This window comes from Schistocerca americana, chromosome 8 (genome assembly GCF_021461395.2).
Source record: "Schistocerca americana isolate TAMUIC-IGC-003095 chromosome 8, iqSchAmer2.1, whole genome shotgun sequence".
NCBI lineage: Eukaryota > Metazoa > Arthropoda > Insecta > Orthoptera > Acrididae > Schistocerca > Schistocerca americana.
In genome coordinates, this window is record NC_060126.1 from 193,644,616 (window position 1) to 193,666,236 (window position 21,621).

Here is a 21,621-nt window from a genome sequence, read left to right on the forward strand (position 1 = left end):
TTAAGTCTCAGATCCCAGAACCCTTACATTCAAATATCATGGTGTGAAGTATTATTGTTTGATGGCTAACAATGTAGTTAGGAGATACAAGTAGCACAAGTGGTTGCTACCTGTCCACAAGGTTGTAATTGATGATAAATCTGTGTTCATAATTTCTTACTATCCCTAGCCTTATGTTTATTACAATCCCAGATGTACTAAAAGTATACATTTTTAGTATTTCATAAAGTGTAATGTGTTTCATTGACTGATCTAATTTGATGCCACTAATGTCAAGGAAGTGTTACCTTGATTTGAAAGGCCTGTATCTATTGTTTAATTTTTAATGAAACCAGTGATGCTTTTACTCATAGGTTTACGGTAGATGCTTAAATTACTGTTTGATCAGTAAGAGGTAATAAAAGGGTATTATGTAGGAGTGTGTGTATGGCGAACATAGAGCTATATTTCTTTGCACTCATTTTCTGTTTCTTTTTTGATGATTCTTCATTCAGTTGTTCAGCAGTAGTGTTCTTCCTCATTTCAGAAACATTACTGAGGAGTACTTGGATAAATTATTTGGGAAATATGGTACAATTGTGCAGAAGAACTTACTTAAAGACAAAATAACAGGACTTCCAAGAGGTGTTGCGTTTGTGAGGTAAGTGAAGTACTGTAACAAGTATCATGTTGCAAGCTTGCAGAAGCATTTAAATACACTTGCATTGTTTAAAGGGCAAAACAGTAGGTATCTATGCTTTGTTCATTGTATGTTGTTGTTTGAGTTGGTCCTATGTGTGCATGATAAGACTATATCATTGCAATTTTTTGTTTTCTACTTTCTTAATTTGACTTTCAGTATTGCATTTGCACATGACAGTTCAAAAGAGTTGGCATACTGAAACAGAGTATAGAGGAAATATTTGAAGGTCGAGCCGGAGATTTTAATTTTTTAAGGATAAAACTTTTAATTTTTGACTACCACAGATCAGCCTGTTTAGAGTATAGTGTTTTACTTCCAGATGTTGTGCTGTGTGACACTCATTCCTTAAGAAAGACATGAAAGTAATTTTATGTGTGGGGATTTTAACACAAAATATAAACTGATACCCCAGAGAAAAGAATCTTCGTGGATTTACTTGAATCTTACCAACCCGGCACAGAAAGTTTATTTTACAACTAGAGTTCTTGGATACAGTTTTCATCCTCAAAGACATTGTCTTCATAGACTGTTCTCTAATTGGTGGGCACAGCAGCCTCTCCGATCATGATACACAGGTAGAAATACTGAAAGGAATCAAGACAAAGTTGTGTTCCAAAGTAGCAAACAAAAAACTTAGATACATGAATCCATGTGCAGCATAGATATTTGGAGCCAATCTCAAAAGGTGAACTTTGTAAGAAATGTGTATCTATTTATACACTATTATAGAAAGACCAGGTTGGAATATCAATAATATTATGAAAAGGATAGATTACTACTCACTGTAGAAATGTCATGGTGAGTTGCAGATGGATATGGTGGAAGACTGTTACACATTGAGCTTTCGGCCAGAATGGCCAGAGGTATTTGGGGGGGGGGGGGGGGTGGAAGTGTAGGAAATGGACATAGAGAGGGAGGGGGAGGAGGTGATAGACAGAGAGGGAGGCAGAAGGATATTAGGGAATATTTCCAGTTCCCACAAATATTTTGCAGCTGCGGAAATTGATAGTTTCGCTAGTCTGCAATACAGACAGCTTGCACAGTAAATGTAATACATCTGTACAAACCTTTATCACTTTCTTCGACAGCTCTTTTTCAATAAAAAAAGAAAAATACAGGCAGATATTCTGTGCTAATGAGCAACCAGTTTGGATAACAAATTATGTTAGAACATCATATAGAAAGGGACTGGAGCTGTATCAGTATGAAAGCCATTCATAGACAAATTATGGAACTTCACTTCAGAATGTAGAAGAATGTCATCAGGCAAGCTAGAACAATGCACAGTATTACTCTAAGAGAATAGATATTTCTCTGAAAAAATTGAAACTATTTAGTCATCTGTGAAAGAGAGTACTCGTAACATAATACCGTATTTACTCGAATCTAAGCCGCACTCGAATCTAAGCCTCACTTGGAAAAATGAGGCTCGAAATGAAGGAAAAAAAAAATTCCCGAATCTAACCCGCACCTGAAATTTGAGACTCGAAATTCAAGGGGAGAGAAAAGTTTTAGGCCGCACCTGCAAATCGAAACAAAGTTGGTCCATTGTAATACGAGACACAATTTAGGTCGAATGAATGACGATACAGCTACAGTAGTTTGGTTCGAGTCGTAAGCTTAGGAGTTAAGCTTTACCAGGTAGCCATTGCTATGTGTCAGGTGCTCAGTCCATATTTATACGGGTACCCTTCCTTTTTCACGTGCTTCGTCTGGTTTGAATCGATTGCTTATTTTGCTTTGATCTTATAAGGTCTGTTTTCTTTGTTATAGGTGTTTACGTCACTCTAAGCTGAAAATGCATTACTGTACTGTGTCATGCATTGTTTGTCACATTCTGATAGTGCGTGTTTACGGCCTGTCGCCGATTGCGGCATGGCTTGCTTTTGTGCGCGCTACCGCCGGTCATAATAAATAAATAAAAAGAGAGAGAGAGAGAGAGAGAGAGAGAGAGAGAGAGAGAGAGAGAGAGATCGTCCCATTAGCGAAACAATGGCAAGAGACTGCTATTTGTTGTTACTTACACTGCTGCTTTCTTTGTTAATGATCAACAAGAACCAAATAATAGACTGCGTATGATAGAACATGTTCTGAATGAGAGTTAAGCGAAAATTTTTCTCCATTTGAAAATCTTTGCTGACGCTTCTTTAGTACATCAAATTCTGCACAGAAATTAGTCATCTTAGATTTAAAAATCTAGTCAGTTGCCGTGCTTCATTTCTGACTGTATCACTATTCGGCATAAGAATAATACGAATATAAACAAGACACGATACATATATTCTTCCGCGTTTGCTGTTGTCTCACTCTAGTTTCGTAGTTTATTAGGCAGACAGGATTTAAATGAGATAGCAGCAAATACGAAAGAATACATAGCAAAATGTTTATATTCATATTATTCTTATGGTGAAGAGAATACTGCATGTGATTCACATTTCATCAGGTTCCTATTAGCAACCATCTCTTCTCACAGGTAGGAAAAAACTCGGAACGTAGAGTTGGCCATATTGACAAACATCCCTAACAGTCTTGCCAGTCGGATTTTCCTAATACATTGAAGTTCTGCTACATTCGAAGATGAACAATACGGAATTTGTATTTACTTCGTTGGATAATGTATGAAAATGCAGTGGTCGAAACTCGGGGCGGAGAAAAAAAAAGCTCGTCTTCTACCTTTTGTTTTAAATTTATTTGCTGATGCAGAGGTTTTGGCGCAAGTATTTATTTTTGTGCCCACAAAGCATGCCTGTGTAGCGCTACATATATTTGACGGCAGAAGTTAGTTGTGGCGGCACCTACCAACATTTTTCAGAACTTCCGCTTGCTTTGCACTCGACTCTAAGCCGCAGGCGGTTTTTTGGATTACAAAAACCGGAAAAAAAGTGCGGCTTAGATTCGAGTAAATACGGTATCTTTGTGCCTACAAAGCATGCCTGTGTAGCACTACATATACACTCCTGGAAATTGAAATAAGAACACCGTGAATTCATTGTCCCAGGAAGGGGAAACTTTATTGACACATTCCTGGGGTCAGATACATCACATGATCACACTGACAGAACCACAGGCACATAGACACAGGCAACAGAGCATGCACAATGTCGGCACTAGTACAGTGTATATCCACCTTTCGCAGCAATGCAGGCTGCTACTCTCCCATGGAGACGATCGTAGAGATGCTGGATGTAGTCCTGTGGAACAGCTTGCCATGCCATTTCCACCTGGCGCCTCAGTTGGACCAGCGTTCGTGCTGGACGTGCAGACCGCGTGAGACGACGCTTCATCCAGTCCCAAACATGCTCAATGGGGGACAGATCCGGAGATCTTGCTGGCCAGGGTAGTTGACTTACACCTTCTAGAGCACGCTGGGTGGCACGGGATACATGCGGACGTGCATTGTCCTGTTGGAACAGCAAGTTCCCTTGCCGGTCTAGGAATGGTAGAACGATGGGTTCGATGACGGTTTGGATGTACCGTGCACTATTCAGTGTCCCCTCGACGATTACCAGTGGTGTACGGCCAGTGTAGGAGATCGCTCCCTACACCATGATGCCGGGTGTTGGCCCTGTGTGCCTCGGTCGTATGCAGTCCTGATTGTGGCGCTCACCTGCACGGCGCCAGACACGCATACGACCATCACTGGCACCAAGGCAGAAGCGACTCTCATCGCTGAAGACGACACGTCTCCATTCGTCCCTTCATTCACGCCTGTTGCGACACCACTGGAGGCGGGCTGCACGATGTTGGGGCGTGAGCGGAAGACGGCCTAACGGTGTGCGGGACCGTAGCCCAGCTTCATGGAGACGATACCCCAGGAGCAACAGTGTCCCTAATTTGCTGGGAAGTGGCGGTGCGGTCCCCTACGGCACTGCGTAGGATCCTACGGTCTTGGCGTGCATCCGTGCGTCGCTGCGGTCCGGTCCCAGGTCGACGGGCACGTGCACCTTCCGCCGACCACTGGCGACAACATCGATGTACTGTGGAGACCTCACGCCCCACGTGTTGAGCAATTCGGCGGTACGTCCACCCGGCCTCCCGCATGCCCACTATACGCCCTCGCTCAAAGTCCGTCAACTGCACATACGGTTCACGTCCACGCTGTCGCGGCATGCTACCAGTGTTAAAGACTGCGATGGAGCTCCGTATGCCACGGCAAACTGGCTGACACTGACGGCGGCGGTGCACAAATGCTGCGCAGCTAGCGCCATTCGACGGCCAACACCGCGGTCCCTGGTGTGTCCGCTGTGCCGTGCGTGTGATCATTGCTTGTACAGCCCTCTCGCAGTGTCCGGAGCAAGTATGGTGGGTGTGACACACCGGTGTCAATGTGTTCTTTTTTCCATTTCCAGGAGTGTATTTGGTGGCAGAAGTTAGTTGTGGCGGCACCTACCAACATTTTTAAGAACTTCCGTTTGCTTTGCACTTGATTCTAAGCCGCAGGCGGTTTTTTTTGGATTACAAAAACCGGAAAAAAAGTGCGGCTTAGATTCAAGTAAATACGGTAAGCTCTGAGAATGAAACAGTTAGTGATCCATCAGAATTGTGTAAAATATTTAATAATTGTTTTCTGTCAGTTCTGGACAGGTTTAATCAAAATTTTATTTGTACAGTTAAAAATGCATAACTCTTAAAAGCTGGTCTTCCAGGACTATTTTATCACATGTAGTTAGAGGAAATGAACAAAGGTGAAATTAAATCAAGTATTGAATGCTATAGAGTGAAGAGTTCCATCGATATGATGAAACTGCAATTAAGACTATGAAAACCGGGGCTCCATATTAATTCTGTACTCACAAGGTGATTGTGCCTGCTCTTCATCACCGATTTTGTCCAAATTTATGGTATGTACAGGACTTGGCCAGAAATGAAAATGAGAGTAGTGGTGGCTCCAGATGGCCTAGTGTTTAGAAGAAATAGCAGTTTTTGTACAGGTTGTGTAAGGCACGAGACCTCATGTTCGTGTAGTCTAAATGCAGCGGTTGGCGCGTCGGAAAGAATAACGATGGTAATCTGAGGGTCTTCGGCTTGAGTCCCTATACTGAATTTTTTTCTTTTATATTTTCAGTTTTTACATTATTCACACTGCAAATAAACCGAAATAATGCTCAGTATGTTGTATTTATTAATATTCTTGTGAAAGGCATGAAAAGGAAAACCAAAAGAAAATTTGGGTATGCAAATAAATTACATTGAATATCATTCCAGCACATGTAAATTAGCAGCTGTAAAGTAATAAACATATCTAACTTTATGTACAAAGTCATCGTGTACAGCCTATAATTTCTTTCTGGAAATTTATTTGCAGTCCCAGGTGTTGTTTTTTTTTTTCACGACTTTCATGAAAATATCAATAAATACAATATACTGATTATTATTTATGTTTATTTGCAGTATAAGTAACATAAAAATTGAAAATAAAGGAAAGTTTCCACATAGTGATTCAGTCCCAAGACTCTTGGATTACCGTTCTGTTCTCTTTCCATTGCGCCAATCGCTGACTGGAAACTATACTAACATACATGACTCGCACTTCACCTGATTCACCCCAAAATAGATATATTTTTTTAATGTTAGGCCACCTTGAGCTCCAATTTCTGTTACTTTTGTTTCAGGCCAAACCCAGCTTATATAATAAATTTTAACTAAATCAGTGTAACGAGTAAGCCCAGTCCTCTTGTCAGTCACCTGTGGAATGTGTCTTCGAGTTGTGCTCAGTTTCTTGACCCCCCTCAGGGGGCTCAGCATTCATTTACTGAGTACGGGCTTGATAACCCTGGGGCTCCTTAACTTGGGACTGGTAAGGGCCGCCAGCGCTCTGTCACTGTAAACTCTGGGCATGCTTCAGTGACCATCATACGGCGCAGTGGTGGAATGTTGTGTTTTGGGGGAGGGGGGGGGGGGATCTTGGCTTCACTGCCTGGATCATGAGGAAGGTACACACGTCCATAAAAACACCCTCAACCTCAACGTGTGCTATGTGCTTATTAGATGAATGGCTGTTGAGGTCTCTAGCGAGCAACCTCTGGGGCACCTGCCTCTCCCCAGTTGTATAAGGCTTGCTCAGGCATGTAGGGCTATGCCTTCGTTGATGGTTTGTTTCCCTAGCATCTCAAGGGATCCCTGTAGAATGGTCTCATCAAACAACTACTGCTAACGGGATGGGTGTACCATCAGGCAGTACCTACACCCACTCCTCAGAGAGAGCTTGGTTGGTTAGTCCTCCCGAAAAGGAATCTCAGAATCATAGTAACAGGGCATTAGTGTGTCATAACACTTTCATTGTAATCAAGCGAACAGGGGAAACCTTTGAGAAGATCTCACCTTTCTATATTCACAAGACATTGCAAGGTATTGCTGGGTCTCCGAAAAATCTCAAACGACTTTGTAATGGAACACTTTTAGTTGAAACTGCTAATTCCAATCAAATATCTAAGCTTCTGGGATGTAAGGCCCAGTTGAGGCTGATTTGCGTAACACCCTTAACTTGAGTAAGGGCATGGTTACCTGCTCCAATATAATGGAGATTTCAAAATGTCCTTTCACAGTTTTCTTCAGCCTCAGGAGTAGAAAGAAGTTTCAGTCCCCCGTACAGGACGAATGCAGTGGCTGAGGCAACATAACAGTTTGGTTTTTTGCCAAAAAATCATGAACAAGCATCGAAGTGTGAGTGGGAGCATTATCGTGATGCCATTTCCATGAATTATTTTGTCACAATTCTGGTCATTTTCTTCGGATTGCTTGATGCAAACGGCACACAATTTCCAGGTAGTATTCCTTATTGGCCATGCGATCATAAGGCAGGAACTCGTTATGAATTGTCCCATTACCATTGAATAAAATGGGAGGATTGGGCCTTGGTTTCAATGTCATACCCATATCTCATGTTTCATCGCTTCTTTAGAAGTTCTGGATTGTTGTCGACTTCATTCAGCAATTTGTGAGCAGTGTCTGTGTGACGTCGTTTTTCATCAAAATTCAACCATTTTGTAACAAACTTTGCTGCTACATGTTTCATGCCCAAAACATCCAAAGAAACTGCTTGGCATGATATGTAAATTGAGTGGGATAACTGCTGTAAGCTGCAGCAGGACATTAAGCGGAAACAGTGATGACGAGTGAAAATGTGTGCAGGATCTGGATTCTAACATGGTATCTCCAGCGTACCAGGCCGATGTGGTAATCATTGCGCCATCTGAGACATTTATATGTTATGTGTATGTGTGGTATCCGTTATTTTGGACATGTTGGAAAGGACAGACACCATGCATTCATATGATTGATAAGCCTAGCTGGGCAATGGATCCAACTTTTTAATTGTAAATGTACAAATACATCAGACGTCTTGTGGGAATCTCTGGGTAGTGAACAGGAGTATAGTGGACAGGGACTGCGGATAGATGGCGCTTGGTGGGAGTGTGGATAGGCCTTGAAGTGTGCCGGGATAATCTGTGCAGTTAGATAATGCTGTGTCCCAGATGTGCCGTGGTTACCGCACCTACCTAGTAAGCAGGAGATCCCGGAGTCGAATCCTGGCCTCGTACACATTTTCACTCATCACTGCTGATTCCACTTAATCTCATGCTGCAGCTGACAGCAGTGATCCCCCTTCAATTCACATATAATGTTTCACAACTGCAGATACTGTGTGATGTCTTGTTTTTTCAGACATGTCTGACACATTCATATAATGTATACTTGGGATGAGCCATAGGATATGCTGACATCATCAGCAACCGCTCTGATAAGGTGATTCGACAATATTCGAGAACCATTTTCTTCACTTATTCCACATTGTTGTCAGTAATTGATACATTATGGCATCCAGGGTGGTCGTTGTCTTCAGTGCCCTCTCTACCCTCTTTGAAATATTTATACCACTCGTAAACTCTTGTCTTACTCATAGTATATTCACCAAAGGCCAAAGTCTATATTTCGAATATGGTGCTGCACTTCATTTCATTATTGAAGCAAAATTGAATGCAAATCTAAATGCTAATATACATCAGGAACAAGTGTACCAACAGGGTGATAAAGATAATAATAATAATAATTTTATACTGGAAGCACAAAGCCCATGAAATTAAAAAAATTCCCTTACTTTTTGATCACTATTGGTGACAAAATTCTTGTTCTGTGGATCTGCATGCTAACTCCATAGGTAAATTTGCGAACACATGCATCAAGTAAGTAAATGAACTTGTCTATCCGACTTGGGTGATGGTAGAAGGCAAAAGAGTGAGGTAGAAACTGGTTATTTTTTTCAATTGTTAAAATCGGAATACACCTTGTGACAATAGCTTAATTAAGGCTGATGTCTGTGAAATATTTTAGAAACGCTTGAAGTGGTATCAGACATGATAATGATGAAGTATGAAAGATATAGCATGTGGATCCCTGAGTGTCACATCGAGAGGACACTCAGTAGTGGCAATTGGGTGGAGACCAATGTCTTGAAGTTATCCAAGGGATCACACAGATTAAGCAATAGCCTTGTAGTGTGTTTGTCCTGCAATTGCGAAAGTAGCAGATCAAATAGCTGTTAGCTTTCTGATTCAGTCCATGTGCTTCATTGTCTTTCAGATATTTTTTGAGTCTGCAAATTATATGCTTGGGAAAGGAACTGTGCATTGAAGACTCTTGGATCCCTCCTGATAAAGTACGTATGCTTACGTTGTATGTTTCACCTTGCATTGTTTAGTTTCTCTGTATCAGTATTTTTAATCACAGATGACCCAGTGGTTGCAGTGTAGTGCGGTCAATTAATGCGTAACATTCTTATTGCTGCCAGGGTGTGTGCCGTGAAACCTAGTAGTAGAGATAGGGTTCCAGTCAATTTATTTCAAGACCCGCATGACAGAGAAAGTGACTTAAGAGTGTTATTGATACAAGTAAGTTTAAGCTCACATTCTCTGTGAAGATGAAGATGAAGGTAGTATTAGCTTCGTGTTGAATGTGCAGGGGACATATTCTGAGTTTATGGTTTTGCATGAAGGCTCATTGAGCTTTGGGTCCAGAGTCAGTCATTTAGAGGCAGCATCATGTGGTTCTGTTTGTGCTTGTGGGCTTAACAATCCCTTTTTCTGGCCTAAATTCATTTTAGCGTTTTGACGTAAGGCAGGTGTCTCGGAGAGATGGATTATCTGGGAGCATTTCTATTAATAAAGTAATAAGGTAAGTTTACAGTATGGTAAACTGCAAAACGACACTAATGAGCTGTAAAGTTGAGTTGCTACACAACATAAGTTTGTTCCTGTACCTAGCCTCAGGCACTATGGCACAAGTAGGTGAGTAAATAGTTAGCATTCAAAACTAAAATCACAGCTAAGCTCCCTGATAAGTTCAAAATTCTCTGTAATTCTTAATATTTCTCTTGTTATATTTTCTATAGTTTGATCTGTTACATGTTAACCATATTGTAACTTTTAAGTACATAATTCCATACCTGGAGAATCTTTAAAAGTGGCAGCCTGCAATATCCCCTTGCAACTGTAGAGTTGAGTCTTGTTATATGAACAGTTGGGGCCAAAAAAGCCTGACATGTGTATGAAATATTTAAAGTACCAAATGATGTTCTTACAAGTACATTACATGTTGGTAGGGCTCAAAATTCTGTGTGTGTGGCTGACATGTGGGATACCAATTCATTTCTAAACTTCTTTTCCTGTGCATCAGTTTTCCTCTCTGAATGGGTCTATTTCAGACTACTCCCTAATGACAACCTGGCTCGCTTGTAGGATGTAGATTATGACTTTTTCCACTTTCTTCATTTATTTACCCCATGTATATCTGTTAATTTATATTCAGTCTCCACATCTGGGTTTGGCCTCCAGTTTTTCTAAAAATTTTTTATAGAAGTCCTGGCCGTACAGTGAATGTTGCCCAATACTCAGCATGGTAGGCAGTTCACATGGACACAGTGTCATGATCACGCAGGGATCACACTACTGTTGCCCGATCTTTCACTTTCCTGGGCATGCCAAGGAGTCTTATCTGTCTGGGGGCACAGTGTCTGTCTGTTTGTCTGGGGACATCATGTCTCTGGACACCGACCATTGAGCCAGGTGGCCTTTGCTTTGACTGTGTGCCTTCATTCAGAATAGGCAGTATCATGGCAGACATCGTAAGAAGACAGAAATTATCTGCTTGTGGCTGCAAGGCTTCGTTAATCTCTATTGACAGACTGTGCAGATTGTTGTGACCCCAGTAACCTTTTCTCTTTGACCACTCCGTGGCAGGGAAGCAAAATCAAATGACTTGCACTCACTCCCCTCAGTTTCTGGTTTGCATCCGAAACAAGTGGGGCCCTTTCTGTGTACTAAGCAAATGCCCTTTGTGGAGAATACTGAAAACATATTTGGTGAACTTTCTTCCCTTAGTAAAGTACAAAGTGGTTCCATATTAATTATGACAGCAAATCCTTCCCAGTCCTAGGCATTACTCTCTTGTAAACAACTTAGTGATGTACTTATTACAATTGCACCTCATAAGAGCCTAATCATGGGACAGAGTTTAACTTTTCACCAAGATGTAACACTGCAAATACACAAAGAACTGTGTGAACATTTGGAGAAGTGAGGAATCAGATTCACACATCGAGGACTGCCAAACTACAAGGGTGTCACTCGAGCAGTCATCCTCACTTTTGTCAGGAATTCGTTTCCAGAGGAGGTCAAAATCATGGTTTACCACTGCAATGTGCAGCTGAATTGCCCCTTCCTTTGGCCCCTGCCCCACACCATGCAGTGCTGTAAACATCAGTGCTTCGGGTAAACATCTAAGACAAAATAAAGAACGACGCACCATGAAGGAATTATCTGAATGGGACAGAAATCAATAGATATGCTGTAGAAACTCCCTCCCCAATCCTCGAAGTGTATTACTCTAATGAAGGTGTGCAAACTACAAGAACTGAAGGTCTCCAATTGCCTCTTACACTACTGGACATTAAAATTGTTACACCACGTAGATGACATGCTACAGACACGAAATTTAACCTACAGGAAGAAGATACTGTGATATGCAAATGATTAGCTTTTCAGAGCAATCACACAAGGTTGGCACCGGTGGCGACACCTACAACGTGCTGACATGAGGAAAGTTTCCAACTGATTTCTCATACACAAACAGCAGTTGACCGGTGTTGCCTGGTGAAACGTTGTTGTCATTCCTCGTGTAAGGAGCAGAAATACGTACCATCACATTTCCGACTTTGATAAAGGTCGGATTTTAGCCTATAGCGATTGCGGTTTATCGTATCGCGACATTGCTGCTCGCATTGGTCTAGATCCAATGACTGTTAGCAGAATATGGAATCGGTGGGTTCAGGAAGGTAATACGGAACGCCGTGCTGGATCCCAACAGCCTCGTATCACTAGCAGTCGAGATGCAGGCATCTTATCCGCATGGCTGTAATGGATCATGCAGCCACCTCTTGATCCCTGAGTCAACAGATGAGGACGTTTGCAGGACAACAACCATCTGCACAAACAGTTCGACGACATTTGCAGCAGCATGGACTATCAGCTCGGAGACCATGGCTGGGGTTACCCTTGACACTGCATCCCAGACAGGAGCGCCTGCGATGGTGTACTCAACAGCGAACCTGGGTGCACGAATGGCAAAATGTCATTTTTTTCGGATGAATCCAGGTTCTATTTACAGCATCATGATGGTTACATCCGTGTTTGGCGACATCGCGGTGAACGCACATTGGAAGCGTGTATTCGTCATCGCCATACTGGCGTATCACTCAGCGTGATGGTATGGGGTGCCATTGGTTACACGTCTCAGTCACCTCTTGTTCGCATTGACGGCACTTTGAACAATGGACGTTACATTTCAGATGTGTTACAACCCGTGGCTCTACCCTTCATTCGATCCCTGCAAAACCCTACATTTCAGCAGGATAATGCGCGACCGCATGTTGCAGGTCCTTTACGGGCCTTTCTGAATACAGAAAATGTTCGACTGCTGCCCTGGCCAGCACTTTCTCCAGATCTCTCACCAATTGAAAATGTCCGGACAATGGTGGCAGAGCAGCTGGCTCGTCACAATACGCCAGTCACTACTCTTGATGAACTGTGGTATTGTGTTGAAGCTGCATAGGCAGCTGTACCTGTACACGCCATCCAAGCTCTGTTTGAGTCAATGCCCAGGCGTATCAAGGCTGTTATTACAGCCAGAGGTGGTTGTTCTGGGTACTGATTTCTCAGGATCTAAGCACCCAAATGCGTGAAAATGTAATCACATATCAGTTCTAGTATAATATATTTGTCCAATGAATACCCCTTTATCATATGCATTTCTTCTTGGTGTAGCAATTTTAATGGCCAGTAGTATATATTTTGTGACCCTCGACCCTACCTCCTGTGCCAGCTGCCTTGGTCACCGTTCTTTTACTCTGTTAATTGCTTTTAGATTCAGTTCGTCCTTGTGTCTGACACACCCTACTTTTTTTTTTTTAGTGGTAGCGCTATGATGAAGGCATGACCTTAAGGATTCTTTATCCTTTATGATAGATGATAATGAAATAATGGCTAAACTGGATTTTTTCTTGCTCCAAGATAGTGGGTGCTGCTTCCACCTTTAATGCTTGCAGAGCCCGGGGGACACTTGTGTGGCCCCACCTATCTACTGATCTCATTATTTATTTCACCTTATTTTATTACTGTCGGTCCAACTGATGGAATGGCATTTTTAGTCATTTCTGTTTTACTATTATAAATCTCCTGGCGTAGAAGGCTGTCTTTCCTCCAAAACTGTCTTAGCCAGATAGATAAAGAACCTACTCACCAAGTGCGAGCAGGAGCATACGTGCACACGCGCCCTTTAAGGAAATTTCCAAGCTTCTGGGCCAATGGCTTCTTCTTCTGACAGAAGTGTTTAAGGGAAAGGAAGAAGGATGAAGAAAAAGGATTGGCAAGGTTTAAGAAATGGGGAGAGATTGGGAAACTCGCCGAGAACCCCAGGACAGGGGAGACTTGCAGACAGGATACGAAGAAAAGACAAGGAGGAGGAGGAGCCACTGGGTCTGAAAGCTAGCGAATTTCCGTGACCTTTGTATATGTGTCGCTTGGTGAGTAGACTTTTATGTATCCATTTACATTGCATTTTCAAAAATTGATCATTTTCCTTAACCCATTAGTGCCGGAATTAATTATTTCGTGATTTAAAAAAAATTGTGTTATTATGTCCGTAAAAGGCATAAATTACACAACAGAGTTGTTTTGATGAAAGTCATTACCGCTATTAGCGAGATATTTGATGTTGCCATATGGCAACGCTAGGCGCTATCACTACCTAAATTTATATGGATTACAACTTCAACTAAAATAAGCAGGTTATTGAAATTTCTTATTACATATACAAGTTATGTGCAAATTTATTATTCGGTCTTCATCATACAATTGATACTTTATAACACAGTACAATTAATAATCAAAAATCAAATCTTGAACTCTGCATTATTCTACATGGAATGGAATAAAACAGTCAATACACAATTCCACATTACACTTTGAACACATTGTTCTCACACCTTTTCTTCTTCTTTCCTTCTCTGTGCTGGACGAGGTGGCCAGTCTTAGCAAATCTAATTGAATCTGATATGCGGCTGTCGGAACATGCACTTGATGCAGATGGTCTCCCGGCTCCTTTTTGTAAAGCTTGGTGTCTTTGCAAGTACACTGTTGCTACTTCTCTCTTGAAATCAAGCTGAGAAATAGTTTGGTTTCTTGCTTCATTATACAAAATCCAACTGTTTTGTATGGTGACATCTAACATCCATGTAAAGAGACACCAGTACCATTTCTTGCTTCTTACTGCAATGCGATAGCATGCTAGATTCTGATCCATCTGATCAGTACCTCCCATATATGTATTATATTTGGCTACCAGTTTTGGTCTGGGAATCATTATATTTCACTTTTTTTAGTTGCGAGAATCTCTTGACTTGGCCAACTTCTTGTGCACCACATGAAGAAGAGATCATTGTGACAACTGAGTTGTCCAGCCACTGCACATATGATAATCCATCATTCTTCTCTATTGCTGTCTCAAAATATCGCCGATCTTTCTTGGAAAATAATTTTGTGGCTCAACAAACACATCACCTTCAATATCGTCACTATAAAGAATCTCCAGCACCTCAGAAAGCGAGAAAGCTCTTCTAAAACAAAAAAGAGAAAATTTGTCCTTTTACTGAGTACAAGCACCTAGTGTTGCCATATGGCAACACCGATGTGCAAACGGCCTAAATGAACGTAATTTATTTCACAGCAAGCAGTAGCTTCCAACGAATATATATGTAAGTATTTAAAGCACAACCATACTAAAAAACCAAATTATATATCGTAAGTTACTGTGTAAAACATACTTACTCGAACTTGCACTCCATTTTTCTTCGTCATTCAGCAAACGACGACTTCCGACAGTGCTTACGCTGCAGAATTTAAATGTATTGTTAAAACTGTTGCATTGTAGTGATCTTTACAGTCTTGCGGAACGGAATTCAGTGCTGCCAACACTCTTGCTTCGTTGATGTCGTGGAATCAACGATTTTAAAAAAGTGTTACAAATGGCGCTAATAGGTTAATATATTAGCCCTTAATTGGGTTTATGGATGTTCATCACTATAAATCTCATCAGTACACAAATTGCTTTAAACTTACCTGGATAAGTTATGGAGTTATGGAGTTAATGTGGTCCAAACAGAAAGTATGTAGTATTATGCTGGGTACTTCCACATGTGGTTATAGGGCTATGAGCTGCCTGATGTAGTAACTAAAGTAGCCTGTCAGGAATATGCTGCTTTAAGTTTACGACATCCATTAACAGTACGTTGTGTAATGGGTAATCTAGAGGCTGTTGTTTGTGTGGACACGAAAGTAGCAGGAAGTGAGGAACAAGGTAGCCAGTGAAATTGACAATTCAGACTAAGCACACTTCATTCATTCTTAACCCTCTGCTTACCAGAAAACCTGTATAGCATTGCCTACCAGTCAGGCCTGGTTTTTTAAATTGACACTACTTTGACTACTTACAGTGTGAATGATTTTTGAGGTATAAATATTATTTAAAATAATTTTATTTTTTTAAAATTTGCATTAAAAAAGAAATGCACATTTACTGGTGTGTTTTATTCTTATAATGAAACTTTTATTCTTATAGTGAATTTGTGTAGCAGAATGTTCTGAGTATACAGGTTGGTTGCACCTACAACGTGTAATTTGACTTTTTTTTTTTTCCCCCCTACAGAATATGCACATCTTCTCCTTTCTTTAGCTGGTGTTTCAGTGCCCTTCCTGGGTCCAGTGCTACTAATGAATTAATTGACTTGTTTACCACTGCTACTTTCTTTCCCAAATTGATGATGGAAGTCAGATGTATCTTTTTTTTTTTTTATTGGTAGCCAGCTTTATCCTAATTATGGATGCATTCATTACACATCGATCACATTGAAGAAAACCACCAATAGCCAGCATCTTGTTTTCTTCTCCACACTGTAGCATTGTATCTTCTAGTCTGGTGTGGTTGTCGAAAAATTACTTCTAGCTACGTGGGCCTGCGAGGCCTGTACGAAAAGAAATGTGCTCCAACAATTTAACAAAAAGCCATAGGTAAATTTTTATAATTTTTTCCCAAAATTATGACTCTCTAGACAAATTAGGAAAAGTCATAAAATTTCATAAAAATAAAATGTGTAGTTACTAATAGAGAAAATATTAAACATAATGGACGTCCCTCTGATGCCTGATGGTAGGTAAAGGGTTAATAAATTCTGCCAGATTGGCCATTTACAGTTGTTCCAGCACAGGTTTATGTATTGCTTTAATGAGAGAGCCCGTAGGTAAGTGGTGCGTGTGCGGTGCACATATTAGTACACCACATTTTGAAAACACACACACTCCCCCCCCCCCCCCCCCCCCCCTCTCTCTCTCTCTCTCTCTCTCTCTCTCTCTCTCACACACACACACACACACACACACACACACAGATACATCGTAACAATGAATTCCGTTCAGTATGTACACTTTGAGAATAGTAATGAATAAAAGTGCTGAATTCATTATGTATTTCTAAGACTACCATGAGTTATAGGGTGGTAAATATTCATACCAATGAATCGGGAGCAAAAAAATTGTGTTTAAAGTGTTGCTTAAAGGGGCTTCTAAGAGTCTCAGTGCTTTCCTAAAGCCCTGGGAAGTATTTGTATGGTTCTGTCAACAAGACTGTAGTGATGCATTGTCTCTAATGACATCATCAACATCCTGTACGCCTTCTACTCACTCCCCTCTCAAAAAATTACGTGGCTCATTACTTTTTACTGTAAATTAGTTTCATTCCCGTAAGAGTTTCCCTAAATGTGGGTAACGCATGTCCCATCCACCCCTTGTTTCTCCTATAAACGCAACTCTGTATTTTCTGTTCTTTTGTAAACTTCTTAACAGAACAGAAAGTGTTCATCTACAGAAAACATCATCTACTATTGACATTTTGGGGTAGTACAGAGTAAGTGTACCTGATTCCCATTTGGGAGGACAGTGGTTCAAACCCGCTTCTTGCCATTCTGATTACTTTTTCTGTGATTTCCCAAAATCACTTAAGGCAAATGCTGGGATGGTTCCTTTGAAAGGCCATGACGTCTTACCTTCTTCCTTCTCCATCCTTCCCAAGGCCGAGCTTGTGCCCCTTTCTAATGACCTTGTTCTCGATGCGCCGTTAAACATGAATCTCCTCCTCCTCCTTCATTCAGTAAGATTGACAGACAATTGAAACTGTATGTACATTGAATCCATGTGTAAAAGGAATACATAGCTGGCCTTTTGTGGTCATGTTTGATAGTTGTGGTGTTGTGTGATTAGCCTCACATTTGGTAACATGGGGATGATGCATACCATCTTTCCATCAGAGCTGTAAAGTCAATTTATTGTGTAGCGTAACATGCCGAGACTGCTAGGACAGAGGACAATTGTTCTGACCATACTGAAATAAACTGAAGAGAAATGATGTCACAAGTAACCGACTATTGTTTCAGGTATGACCGCCGTGAAGAGGCTCAGCTGGCAATAAACAACCTTAATGGTGTTATTCCTGAGGATGGTACTGAACCTCTTACGGTGAAAGTTGCTGAAGAGCATGGTAAGCAGAAGGCAGCTTATTATGCAGGATGGCAGGCAGGCTTCAATCAAAGCAGAGGTGAGAAACTCCCTGATCCATTAGTTATAAACAGATGTTAAAATGCATTTTTGCAGAATATAACAAGTAAATCATAATCATTATTTTGATTTACCATTTGCTCATGTTTTCCAGCTGTTCATATGTCATTGCTGCCTGTTTGTGAAGTAGTTGTCACATTTAGTGCTCCAGTTTTGGGTGTTGTAAAGCATTTTATTGTAAATAATTCTAGAAATCATCACACACAATTTGGTTTTGTTATTTAAAGTAGTGTTTAGTTAATGGCCTAATAATTTTAGAGCTTATTGTATTGGCATATGGATATTATGCAACACAGAACACATAGGAAACAATAAAAGAGACTGGCAGTTTATTTGTGATACATACTGAATAACCTTATCTGAGAGGGACTGTGAGGTTTAATTTAGTTTATTGGAGTATAAAAAAATATGGGGCATGATGTAATACATGCTGTTACATGAGACTGCTGCGGAGCTTTTTTCTTAAGAGAGAGCAGGATTAGAGCTTTTCGTCTGAATGATTTATTTATCCAGAACTAGTTATGAGTTGAACCACATCCTCCAGTCCCTAGCATATATGTCTTGTGTAACATAGCACACTTCATCAGAAATGTCTCAAAGTTGCACACAAAATATGGGTTTCTGCTCAAACTTCCTCGTGACAAACCTGTAAATCTCCGCAAGAAATATGCCATCTGCTGGGACCTGACACTAATTGCAAATAAATACAGTGTTCATTCAGCAAAAGTGCTTTGTCTTCCTTTTTTTAAATATTGTTGGAGAAGACCTCAATAAGCCAGTTGTTATTTGTTGTTTCATTCAATAATCTGTTGGCAAATGATAGTCACCGAGTGAGTGTACTGAGTTCCTTCGTGGATGAAATAGTGATCCTCCCCGCGCTCCCTGTTCTGCCTTAATACGTAGTTTTGAAATTCAGTCTGACATGAATGAAATAAGGGTTTCTTATGCTACATTTACATGCAACACGAATTCCAGAAGATGAAAATCACATGCCAGAAACTAATTTTTGCCTACTGGTTGACATATTAAGCCTTAAATTGATGTTGCTAGTCCGATCAGATATCAGTTTTTCAATTATCATTTGTTTAATGCAAGTGATGTTAAAAATCTGGTGTAATGATTTCTGATTTAGTTAGCACTACGGCTGTTCCTCTTCAATTAAGTATATGATGTGCGTAACTTTTTGCATCAACAAGAAATCCTTGTTTTACTAGGATGGATCAAATGTAAATGAAATTTTTGTTTTTAATGGTTTTATTTTTTCATTTGGTGTTGTGACATAATCAAGTATACATCACTTTTGTGTATAACCTCCTGTTTTTAAAATGCACTTAGCTTACCTCGTTGCATGTTCGTGATGGTATTATCGTTAAAGGACTGGGGCCATGTCCAGCCAGTTCTGCTTGAAGTCTTCCATGGCAGTGTCATTGTCCTATACTTTTCCTAGTAGTGCTTCCTCAAATGATCCAAAGATATGAAAAATCTCAGAGCCATAGGTCTGGGATGTAAGGGGGTTGGTTGAAGAGCATTCATTTTCTCTCTGACAATTTCTGGTGAGTGAGAGCTGCAGTGTGGTGACAGGCGTTGTGTATCCCACTGGCTACGAACACAAATGAGGTGCTTACAGTAAAGTTCAGACTGATGCAGAACTCATTCGCAAATGGTACAAGTTGGGAGACAGGAATGTGCGACACCACATAGGAAGTTTGCATGCCAACTAATTCCAGGATGGATGCCAAGTTGTAAACAATGAGGAATTAGTCCCTGTGTTAAACAAATTGAAATCAGAACCCACAGCAAGATAATCAGCACATTACTAGAGGGTGTCCTGAAAGCAGGGACGAATAGTGTTTTTTTTTTTTTACACATTAAGTAACTACTTCCATATATGTTTGAAAATATATTCTCCTTGTGATCACCCAAGGCTGCGCAGCAATGAGTAATGCGTTCATTAAAGTCCTCGATGACGCATTCACAAAAATCTGGTGGTATGCCATTAATAATCCTTTTAATTTCATTCTACAGTTGGTGTATTGTTGGTGGTTTTTTCACGTATAGCTTTTGATGTCACGTATCCCCACAAAAAAAGTGACAAGGTGTAAGAGCGCATGATCTGGCAGGCCATTCCCGGTTACTATGGAAAAAATTTTTGAGGGAGAGCAGTTGTTTCAAGGGATGAGTGACATATTGCACCGTCTTGTTGAAACCAAAAAATTGCCATTTTCATCAATAAGAGGAAAAACCAATCAGAGAGCATGTTTTGGTAACGTTCGCCATTAACATTGATGGCAACTCCCTCATCGTTTTCAAAAAAGTACAAGCCGATCACGCCCCCTGCCCAGAACCCACACCACACGGTCGTGCATTGTGGAGACATCTCATCTTCCACAGTCACTTGCAGATTTTCATTACCTCAAATTATGCAGTTCTACTTATTGGTGAACCTACTGAGGTGGAAGTGCATCTCATCTGAGAAGATTATTCCTTTTGTGAAGTTTTTGTTCTCTGATTGTCAAGCCAAGACCCATTGAGCGAACTGATGTCGCTTTCCATAATCTGCAGGGTTCAACTCCTGTGTAAGTTGAATCTTGTACACATGCATTTTCAGATCTTTTGAAAGGATTTCATGCAGTGAACTTGGTGATAAATTCAATTGTTGAGCTTTTCGGTGAACCGATTTTCTGGAGCTTACACTCACAGCAGTGTTTTCTTGTGTTCCAATAGAATGTGGCCGTCGTGTTTTCTTAACATTTGAAGCAGAACACATGGTTTCTAACTTCCGGGTCAACTTCCAAACTAATGATATGGTTGGAGCAGCATTACGTACGAGTGTCACACACAATTCACGAACAGTTGCTGTGGGACTTCCACTGTTTTTGTAATAAGTTTTTGTTACTTGGATACATTGCTCAGTTGTCACCTGCTCCATGATGAAAATAAACATCAAACTACAATGCTCACCACACAAAAGCTATTAGGCTACTAATGGAAGTATTGCAGCTAACAAACATGGAAAAACCACAGCTGCCAACTTTCATATGACAAAATATCACAAAATTTGTTATAATGGCACATACTCAGGTGCTTCGTGTTAGTATGTGAACAGCTTTTCGACTGTGTTGTATGCTTATTTTAAAGCAGCCAAGAAAAATAAGGTTTGCCCATCTGAATTGAGCCCTCTGGCAGCTTCTACATGTACATGGCTCAGTGTGTATTGTCCACCCCCTACTAAGGCGACAAATTGATTCCACCTCCATGTCACTGCCCATCAGTGGAATAACCTTGTCACTGCTTGGCAAAGATACAACAGTGTAGAGGAATGTTGTATCAATTGATCATGTCATTCGTTGAATTAAGGAAGTTTAATTTCATTCCAAAGGTCACAGTATGTGTCATGCTGATAATATGGTGCTTGTACAAAAAAATCAAAGGTTAATATGCATAACACCACACTGGTCAGAAATACATAGTATCTTGCCAGTTACATTATAGTGCTGGCTTTCACTGGCATTGCCTCACCCTTCCTTCGACACTTTTTATTGTCCTGTTTTGACTTGGGTATGTAGTGGTGAACCCGTGTTTTATCACTGGTCACATTACGTCTTAAAAATGTTGACCCTTCAGGTTCAAACATTGGCGATAATGTTTCTGTAAACTTCACATATTTTACTTCTTTTATTCAGGCAAAAGTTAAGAGAACCACCAGATGTGTAGTCTATGGTG

At 40.7% G+C, this 21,621-nt stretch overlaps 1 protein-coding gene across 5 annotated transcripts in view; it reads left to right on the forward strand.

Moving 5' to 3' along the window:
- Positions 1-21,621, forward strand: part of LOC124625801 (protein sex-lethal-like) — a 96,854-nt gene that overhangs the window by 45,957 nt on the left and 29,276 nt on the right. For 4 of the 5 annotated variants that reach the window (XM_047149261.1, XM_047149265.1, XM_047149263.1 and 1 more), the window contains exons 4-5: positions 527-640; positions 17,718-17,878. In XM_047149261.1, coding sequence (XP_047005217.1) covers positions 527-640; positions 17,718-17,878 — 275 coding nt within the window. Of the gene's footprint in view, positions 1-526; positions 641-17,717; positions 17,879-17,992; positions 18,139-21,621 lie in introns of those variants that run through there. The other variant, XM_047149262.1, reaches the window with a different exon arrangement.